Source organism: Nannospalax galili, unplaced genomic scaffold, assembly GCF_000622305.1.
Source record: "Nannospalax galili isolate Female #2095 unplaced genomic scaffold, S.galili_v1.0 scaffold1321, whole genome shotgun sequence".
NCBI lineage: Eukaryota > Metazoa > Chordata > Mammalia > Rodentia > Spalacidae > Nannospalax > Nannospalax galili.
The window spans coordinates 615,820-625,976 of NW_008344566.1; the positions used below are offsets into that span (position 1 = coordinate 615,820).

At 50.5% G+C, this 10,157-nt stretch overlaps 1 protein-coding gene across 2 annotated transcripts in view; it reads left to right on the forward strand.

The window, feature by feature from the left end:
- The window catches only part of Zp1 (zona pellucida glycoprotein 1), a 12,033-nt gene extending 3,582 nt beyond the window's left edge, over positions 1–8,451 (forward strand). The window contains exons 6-13 of one of the 2 annotated variants that reach the window (XM_029567189.1): positions 99–196; positions 1,710–1,837; positions 1,921–2,110; positions 2,196–2,340; positions 3,598–3,679; positions 3,785–3,873; positions 4,096–4,244; positions 6,947–7,924. In XM_029567189.1, the coding sequence (XP_029423049.1) occupies positions 99–196; positions 1,710–1,837; positions 1,921–2,110; positions 2,196–2,340; positions 3,598–3,679; positions 3,785–3,873; positions 4,096–4,244; positions 6,947–7,064 (999 nt within the window). In that variant the 3' untranslated portion in view covers positions 7,065–7,924. Of the gene's footprint in view, positions 1–98; positions 197–1,709; positions 1,838–1,920; positions 2,111–2,195; positions 2,341–3,597; positions 3,680–3,784; positions 3,893–4,095; positions 4,245–6,946 lie in introns of both variants that reach the window. The other variant, XM_029567187.1, reaches the window with a different exon arrangement.
- The last annotated feature ends 1,706 nt before the right edge of the window (positions 8,452–10,157 follow it).

Genomic DNA, 10,157 nt, shown 5'->3' on the forward strand with positions numbered 1-10,157 from the left:
CCCCACTGTACCACCTTGGTGAGAGTAGGGGGGGGAAGGGGGCGGGAGTATGGTCCCCCCCTGGGGGGGGGGGGCTTCACCCATTATTTCCTCCCTAGGTGGTTGGCAAGCAGCTCATATATGAGAATCAACTGGTGTCTGACATCGATATCCAAAAGGGGCCACAGGGTTCCATCACTCGGGACAGCACCTTCCGGTGAGGGGAAGCTATGCTGCAGGCCTGGGTGTGAGGGAGTACAAGAGAGCTTAGCACAGGCTTCGGAGACAGCTGGGGCAAATCGAGGCTCGGTATTGCCTGGCTATGTGACCTTAAATGAGCAACATATCTCTTGGAGCCTCTCCTGCAAGGCAGAGGACCGTGTCCCTCTTGGGGCTGATTGATGTGAGGCTAAGTGCTCTGTGCATGTCTGTATATGGGGCCCAGGCAGAGCCAATAGCAGCTCTCTGCCTTTTTATCCCTCTAAGAACTAAGCTTGCAGCAGTTGAAAGCAACCCTTCCAGACCCCAGGAAGGGCTGTGGCTGTTGCTACCTGCTGATCTCAGGTTATGATGTCACAGATGAGATGGAAGATACCTCTATCTGAAGCATCTGAGGGTGTAGTGGAGGAAGAAGCCCCAAAGACAGGGAACTCTCAGACCTGCTGGCTCAGGTGGCACCACCATCTCAGCTGCCCGGGTGCCAGGAGGGGTGAGCCCAAGGGAGCTTGCCCTTGTTATACCTGGCTTTGAACTTGCACTGGCTACCATGTGGTCAGGGATAAGGTACCACACTCCAGCCTATGTACTCTACCAGAGAGAGCTAGTACATTCACCAGCTGAACAAAGTCCATGCTTGGGGTCATGTGGGTGTCTAGGTGGTCCCTTCTCCCCACCCCATCTGACACAAAGGTAGGGGTTTGGGAATTTGTGCCTAGGGGTCCAAGAATCTTTTGCTTTAGCACACAGTACTTAGGACTGGGAGATAGGGGTACAAGTCTGTGACATGCTCTAGGCCCTTGGACTGAAGAGCTAGGAAGCAGCCAGCCTCAGGAGCAGGACTTCCAGGGCCAGAATAATACAGGGCCAGAATAATACAGGGAACAGCCAGAGCCCTGCTAGCCCTAGTCAGGAACAGACCCAAGGCAGCAAAGGGCAAGGCCTTAACTGGGTGCTATCACTACAGCTGCATAGCACCTCATTGGTGCCAGGCTTCCTGGGTGCTGGGAATGAGACCCCAAGAACATGGATGGGTGGCCAGCCACATGGCACTTAGGCTGCTGAGGGAGGCACTAGACACTGGCAGATCAGCTGTAAGGACAAGCAAGGCCCCGATTGTGTGGTCTTTCACAATCCTTACCAGAGCTCTGTGAGGGGGACTGAGGTAGTAAACTTAAAAATTAAATGGCTTATTCTTGGTCCTACAACCTGGAAAGACCAGGATGTAAATACCAGTCTTCCCACCAGGCTCCAAAGGCCTTAAGTGCAAGGACAGAGCCCTGCTGTCTTGATACTATGGTATCAGCACCTAGAGCAGGGTCTATCATAGCCAGTTCAAGCTGTCTTGGGCAAACCCGGTGGGGAGAGGCGCAGGTGGGTGAACAACAATCCCATGGCCCTAGTGATAGATGGGAGTATCTGAGTCCTTTGGAGGAAACTGTCCATTACACCCACTGTGGGATGTGGTTTACGAAGTCCAACAGGGTGTTCTGATTTTGTGGTCTGGACTTCAGGCTTCATGTCCGCTGTATCTTCAACACTGGTGACTTCCTGCCCATCCAGGCATCTATATTCCCTCCCCCACCACCTGCTCCCGTGACCCACTCTGGGCCCCTGCGTCTGGAGCTGCGGATTGCCAAGGGTACAGTGTTCCTCGCTTCTCCTTCTGCCCCCACTTCCCCGATGCACAACCTGCCCTAGGTTCATGAGCTCCTCTCTTCACAGATGAGATTTTCAGTTCCTACTATCAAGAGGATGACTACCCCCTTGTGAGGCTGCTCCAGGAACCAGTCCATGTGGAGGTCCGGCTCCTGCAGAGGACAGACCCTAGTCTGGTCCTGGTGCTACATCAGTGCTGGGCCACTCCCAGTGCCAACCCCTTCCAGCAGCCCCAGTGGCCCATCCTTTCAGATGGGTGAGTGGCAGCAGGTGACCAAGCTGCCTTCCCAGCTCCCTCTGCCTGCTGCACAACCCTGAGGGGGCCCTGATTTCTCTTCTAGGTGTACTTTCAAGGGCGACAACTACAGAACACAAATGGTGGCTATGGACAGGGTGAAGCAGCCCTTCTCATCTCACTACCAACGTTTCACCATCGCCACCTTCACCTTCCTTGATTCCAGCTCCCAGAGAGGCCTCAGGGGACTGGTAGGAAGACCCTGTGTTTATGTCCTCTCCCATCTGAGTGGGAGCTAGCTGGTTAGCACATCCCTCCAGGACCCTGCAAGCTAATGCAAGGGTCTCAGCATAGGGGTTGACTTTGACCACGTGTTGACAGCAGCAGAGCAAGGAGATGACCCACAAACAACTTGGGAGATAAAGAGGGATGGCGGGTGAGATGTCTAAATGGGTAAAGGGGCTTTCCACCAAGCCCAGGGACCTGAATTTGATCCCTGGAACCCTCATGTGGAGAGAACCAACCCCCACAAGTTGTCCTCTGACCTCTACACACTCACTGTGGGACACACATGCCTACGCACATATACATGTACACACATAAAATAAGTGTATTGGGGGGAGGGGGAGAAATGCTGAGTGTGGCTGTAATGAACCCTAAATCTGAACACTGGTCATGGTGTTCTTGCTTCTGATTCTAGAAAAGATATTGTGTTCTTTGTACTTCTGCTTTGAATTTATAACTCAGCAACTTCTCCAGAAGATAAAATAGATGCACTTAGGGTGTTTAAGCATTATGGTTTTCTTTATAACGTAAAAATGGCACCATATGGTTGATTGCACAATATAGTAATCACATAACGTACACAGATCTCATGTTTAAATCACTGCCCGTAACTAATTAGGTGTGTGCTAGTCCCACTGGGTAGGCAGCTCTGAAGATGACTGAGGCCCATCTTGCCCGTGCAACTCCCTCCCAAGCTGAGAGGGATACCCATGGTTGGGACCCACTGTGCCGGTCTTAGTTGCCTCCCTGGGCTCTGTTTCTGGAAGCAGTGGTGCTTTGTTCTCCCCTTGGCTCCTAGACACTACAGGAGTCAGGAAGAGAACTGCAGACATCTGTTGTCCAGCTCTCTGGCCAAGCCCCACCTCCTCTTTGGTGGATGGAAGTTGTGGTCCTGCCTCCCAGTGACTCTGTCCCCAGGGGTAAAGAGTAGAGAACAGGCTGAAGGCTGTGGCTCTCCTGGGAAGTTGTTCATGCCCACAGTGTTCTCTACTGCAGGCTGGGGTCCCCAGGAAGATGAAGGCCTAGACCCCAAATTGGGAACAATACAGTTTGGATCCCCAGCAGTATGGGGCAGGCCACAATCTTAGTCTACATGCCCAGGTCTCTTCACACCTGGTGGCCCACAGCAGCAACATCAACATAGCCCTACCGCAGTCTGCCAGCCCAGAGGCACAAGGCCAGTCCCCATCGTGGTGTGTTGTTTTTATCCTCCCTTCTACTAGGTCTACTTCTTCTGCAGTGCCTCTGTCTGCCACCCATCAGGGACTGAGACCTGCTCCTCTGTGTGTGGCTCTAGAATTGAAAGTGAGTCTTGATGGGGGTATTTTTCCTTTGCCGCATCCTTAGGCCTGTATCTGGCTCTTGGGCCACCAGGAGCTGGAGACCAGATAGGGCTTTTCTCCTGAGCAGGACGACGTCGGTCCTCAGGTCACGACAACAGTACAGCCAGGACCCTGGACATTGTAAGCTCTCTAGGAGCAGTAGGATTTAAGGACTCTGTGGAACTCAGGCCCTCAGGTACCAGGGCTTGGGGGTGCCCAAAGGATCTTGACCCTCTCTGAGTGCAGACGAAAGAGGAAAGCTCTGGCCATGAGGAGGGAAGCTCTGGCCATGATGAAGGCAGCTGTGGTGTAACTCCACTCAATGGGGAACTAAGAAAAGATTGTCCAGCCCCTTATCAAGCAGGCAGTCTCAGGTGGACACACAGCAGATGTGCCCAGCCCACAACCATCTCCACTCCTTCCTTGACAGGCTCCGGCAGGAACTCCAGCCTGAGATCTATGTTTTGGATGCTGCTGACGCTGCTGGCCATCACCCTGGTGTTGGGGGCTGGTGTCTTTGTGAGTCTAAGCAGGGCCTGGGCCCGGAAGCTCCAGGCCTTAGGCACCAGATGTTGAACGGGCTCAATAAACCATTGTTTGGAAAACTATTGAAAGCAGGTATGGGGAAGTTATTTATAAACCTTGATGCATGTCTTGTCTGAGGGGTTTTTTGGGGGACAGGGAAAACAGGGTCTCACTAAAGCCCAGACTGTCTTCAAACAGTGATTCTCCTACCTCAGCCTCTCAAGTGCTGGGATTACAGGAGTGAGCCACATGAGAAACTGTTCCTTAGTCAGCTCTGTTCTTTTGGAATTGTGACCTCTATGTCAAATCCTGTATTCCACGACATTTCAGTCATTGACTTGTCACCTATACAACAGTGGCCTTGTAAAATTATAACAGAGGTGAGAAATGCCCATTGCTTTTCATGCCACAGCCACTGTAATGCAGTGTGATGCAATGTCACGTATACAGTGATGCTGGTGTGCACAAACCCATGCTGAGGCATGTCCAAGGACACACAGTCCTATGTGCCCCAAGTGGGGCACCCACAGCACACATAACAACAAAGGACTGTTACTGGCATACATATTTCCTATACTATGCTTTTTGCCATTGTTTGGGTTTTTTAACTTTATCATTGTCTAATGTATGTGGGTAAACATGGAGGTCAGAAGACAACTCTGTGAAATCAGTTCTCTCCTTCCATCTTTACATGGGTTCTGGGGACTAAACTCGGGTCGTCTAGCTTGTATGGCAAGTCTTTTTACCTGCTAAGCCACCTTACCAGCACTTACCATTATTTGGTAAGTGCTCCTGCTTACAAAAATTGACTATAAAACTGGACACTGGTTATGCCAGCTACAGCCTCACATGGCCCATGTTTACTGCATCCTTTTAAAAAATTTATTTTATGTGTATGAGTGTTTTGCTTGCATGTAAGTACACCATGTGCATGCCCATGAAGGTCAGAAGAGGGCACTGGATCCCCTGGAACTGGAGTGGTTGTTAGCCACCATGTGGGTGCTGGGAACCACTCAAACCCAGGTCTTCTGCAAGAGCAACCAGCACTCTTAACTGCTGAGCCAGTGTGTAAAGCCTGATGACCCCCAAGTTTGATCCCTGGAACCCACATGGTGAAAGGAGGGAACCAACTCCTGCAAGTTGTTCTCTGACCTCCATGCAGGTGCTATGGCATGAATACACACACATACACAAAAATAATGGAATTTAATGTGTGGCTCCCATTCAGGCATTCCTGTAAAAGGATTTGATGTAAAAGGTGTCTTCCATTCCAGTAGTGGAAAATACCAGATCCATTTTTGGAAGTAAACAACTTTAATATGCACTTTTAGAATAGTGTTTAACTCATGTGAGGGGGAAAAGAGGGTGGGGTGGGGTGGGGAGTCATGCAGCTAGGATAAAAATAAAAGCCCAGAACTTGGAGAACATCTATAGAATCCTGTGTCATTCTGCCTGGGTGAGTGGAGGAACTGAAAATGAAGCCCAGGGCCTGCGAAGGCAAGAAAATCTAAATGGAGACTGCAGAGTGGTCGGTCCTCAGAGCAAGGGAGAATAGACCACAGAGGGCAGCTGCATGCACTCCTGGGGTACGATGGGGTAATCTTGGAGAACCCTTAAAGTTACACTCCTGGCTGTTTTGCCTGGGTTCCACTGCGGTGTTCACAGAGCACTGGAAGGTTTCGGAAAGGAGAAGTCAGGGCAAACCTTTACAACACAGGTGTCAAGCATTAAGGGCCACTACCATCCCTCACCATGTCGATGGCAGCCAGCACAAAGCAGGGACAAAGTAGCCACTATTAGTGGAGGGCCTGCCTATGCTCACTGCTCATATGCGTTCACTTAGGCCTCAACAGCCCTGTCAAGTAGGCACTGCACTCATACAGAAACTGACACAATGAAAACCCATCACAGAAAGTGACAGGGCTGAGATTAAACCTGGCCTTCTGACTCTGGAGTCCATAGGAACTATGCCTCTAACCTCCCAGAGACCTGTGGAGGGGGGTCATCAACTGCCCATTCTTGACTCAGCTGAGGTGAGCAGCTTTGTCCTTGAAGCCAGAAAGCTGAAAATCCCAGCTCCATGACCTTGGCCAAGATGCTTCTCTGAGCTGAGCCTATATGATGCAAAATGGGGCTAGCACCACCTGCTGGCCAGGGGCATGCCATGGTAGAGAAGCCCAGCCATAGAGCTACTGGGGAGATTCCTGTGAATTACAAGGCTCTCAGGTGACCTCCTTGGTTCGCACTCCAGGCAATGACAGATGCCCTGTCAGTTCAACAGCAGGGGGGCATGTCTTTGAACAGAGACTCAAAAGCTCATAGGACACACTAAGCATTGATCCACCAGCAAACGTGTTCCCTTTGGACACCAGGCCCAGTGATGCTCCTACTCCCTAAGTACTAGGATGAGCATGCATCACTAACATGGATCCAGGAAGCTGGAGCCCTTTAGGATCCATCAGGTTCCAACTGAAGAGCTGCTCGCTGTTGTTACAGAGCACCACCCTCCCTGCACAATAGCCGTTTTCATCAGAGCAGCTGTGACTACTGCAAGAGACCCCCCAGGATCTGCCTATTGACTGCTGAAGTTCCCTGGAACAAGGAGTGGGTAGGAGGGTCAGTAGACCTCACCTGAGATTCCAGCCACACACCTCGAGAACATTTGTATGTAATCCTGCCCTAACTGCACAGGGCCTTGATGTCTTGGGGGTTATGAGGTATATAGACTGTGGAAAGCTAATGGAAGTGGGGCCTCTGTCTCTACAGCTATGGGAAGCCATCATCCATGCTGGGGTGAGATTTTCAGGTGCTGCACCTGCCCTGGGGTCACCACACTCCTATAAATAACCCCTCACCCATGCTCTGGAAGACCTTGATACTCTGTAAGGTGGGGGCAGACTTATACATCTCCCCGGGGAAAGAGTTCAAAGACTTTGCCAAAGATAACTTCCTTGGCAGCTGGATTCAAGGTCTGGAGACACATGGCCTAGGCCCCAGCTCTTTACCTTATTCTGGCTGTAACAGCTATATCTGTCAAATCCCTCCACCCCACCTCCAGCTTTTATAAACCAAGGAAGCCAGACACAGCATAGGCTTTGGGACTGAGCCCCAAAGTTCCATCTGTGAACACATGGCCCTGTCCTGTAGATGACGATCTAAAATAGATGCACAAAGATTAAGAGATCCACTGGAGGCATGAACCATGGGGCTCTGAGGAGGGTCACTCAAGTGGCAGGGAGGACCTCAAGGAGAAGTAGTGCAGTAGTAGCAGCAGGTATTTAAAATAGCAGTATTATGTCTAGGCCCTTTATTGAGGACATTTATGCAATCCTCAGTGTCCCTAAGTGAAACAGCCACCTATTATGAAGAAATGGATAGAGGATCTGTCCAAGGTCCTACAGCTAAAGTACCAGCCCGGATGGCAAGCCAGGAGCACAAGTCCAGACTATGCTCCTCCCCTCCACCCTATGCCCCAAAGCCCCAAGGATGTATGCCACAAAGAGCAGCTTAGGCTGTGGCACAGGCCGTTGTAAGAGCCTTGCTTTGGCCAGGCATGTAGTACAGGTCTGTATTCCCAGCACTTGGGAGGCTATGGCAGGGGGTGGAGCATCTTCAGCCTGGGCTCCACATAGCTCAGAGGGCATGTTTACCTAGCATACATGACAACCCTGCCATGGGGGGGAAGGTGGTGCAAAAAGGTGTCCAGCACACAGCATTTCTGGTGATGTCAAAGGACAGAGGGCTGTGAGACAGTGAACTTCAGAAGCTAACAACCTAAATCTCAGGCTCCTGGAGACCACACACCCCATCTTGTAGGGCAATGGTTTGGACCTGGCTGGGAGCACAGGTGGGACAAACACCAGGCTGAGCTCCCCTCTACACATACAGCACAGGCTTCACATGACTTCAGGGTGATCACAATGCCCACCAACCCAAAGTGCAAATCCTCTGTCCTTCAAATCTCCTCAGGCAGACCCTAAGAATGCACAGTAACATCTAACACAAACCATTCCAGGCTTTTGTGTTGTCCAGCCCTGGGGAGCAGCATAGGCCCAGAATGTCCCTAGGTGACACCCTCAGCTCTCCCTCCAGTGGCCACTGCTCCACCACCTGCAAACTCGGTTATCCTCCCACCTTTTACTCGGTTGTCCCATTCATTTTGTTTGGAGAAATGTAAGAAGACAATTTTATTTTTTGAAGAATTATATTTAAAAAAAAATTTTTTTTTTTTTACACCCACTTCCCAGATGGCACCCTTCCATAGCCTCCGTCCTCACACTAGAGCCCTTATACTCTGATATCCCTGCTACTGTCTGCTGTATTGTCAGCACCCACACCCATTCCCCACTACTTGCCCTTCTGGTGAATCTAGTCAGCCTATCTAGAGGTCTTTGTTTTAGGAGGGTCAGCTGTTCCTCATCTAGCAGCAATCGTCAATGTTCCTTTGGATAAGATTGGGGTCTGCTGTTCCTTTTCCCAGTTCTATGCTGGGAATCCCTATGGCCACACTGGCCAACAACTCAAAAGAAGGTATCGCCTGTCTGGCATTGTTGCTTGTTATGTAGCTTTTAGCTATACATATGGACTCTTAAGAAACTATATTGGCCCCTTTAATCTTTGGTTATACTTTCCTTTTGGGTGTTTAAAGCCATACAGTTGGTCCAGATAAACTGATTTATTTTTACTCTTAAGGTCGTTTGAGGATCTGTTCCTCAGGGGTCAAGAAGACACAATTTTAAAATGATACTTTTGAAATCAGAACTAAAACTGGCTGTGGGTATGTTAAACTAGTGCAATCCTACGAGGAACCACAGCTTCACGTCAGTCCAAAGCAAGTGGCTAATGCTAGAACCTGTGAGGAAACTTCCCAACTGACTCAGCCCTAGTCTTGAGCAGTCACCATTGGAACTCAGGCAAAGCACCAAGGAGCTTCATGCACAAGATATCTACTGACCCTGCCAGGCCACTGCTGCCTCAGAGCAGCAAGCTATACAGAGAGCAGGCTCCTTCCACTATCACTGTATGCACAGGTAAAGGCTCATCAGTGCAAAAAATAAAGCAAACTGGCTTATATTGTTTTTATAAAATCATGAACCCAGAGAGACCAGAAGGTGTCAATTGCCCTGGAGCTGGAGTTCCAGGTGATGTGGGCCACCCAATATACAGGTGCTGGGAACCAAACTCTGGTCCTCTGCAAGGGCAAAAACGGCTCTGAATGGATAACCTATAGTTCCAGACCGTCCCCCCACCCCCACTCCCCTTTTTGACCAAGCCAAGCTAGGAATAGGTTTGTATCACCTGCAACTAAACAATCCTACTGATCTGCTCACAGCAATTCACAGCAGGCTAGGCTACCTCCCAGGCTTGTGGGAGAAGCAAAGCTAGAAAACACACACAGTGCTGGTGACTGGAGATGCTGGAAACAAGATCAAGGCCTGCAAGGACCTGGGAGACTGCTGAGGACTAGACTCTAGATGTTTAACTTCTGCTGCAGGTGGAGGGGAAGGCACTGGGCTTCCTGGTAGCCAGTGTCCCATCCTATGTTCCCTTCCTGGGACCCTCCCAGATCAAGGTGTCTCTGGCACAGACACAAGCAGGTGAGGACATTTATTGTTTCTTTTTTTAATGAAACTAGATCACTGCTTACAAAAACCTGCATGAGGCCTCCTGACCCATTCACAGTTCCCCTGCTCACCTCCTTGGCTCAGAAGAGCTGAAACGGAGTGGGCGTACAACAGCCACCACAACTAGGGAGGTACTGGGCTCCCACCCTGAGCTTCACAGGGTGACAATTCCTCCATGTCCATTCCGTGGGGCCTCCAGACTACATGGATGAGGGTGTTCCATGTGCCATGATTCAGACCATCATCCAGACCAGAATGAATTGATGTGAATGCCCCCCCGCCCTGCATAGACCCACCCCCTCCCCAAGAGCC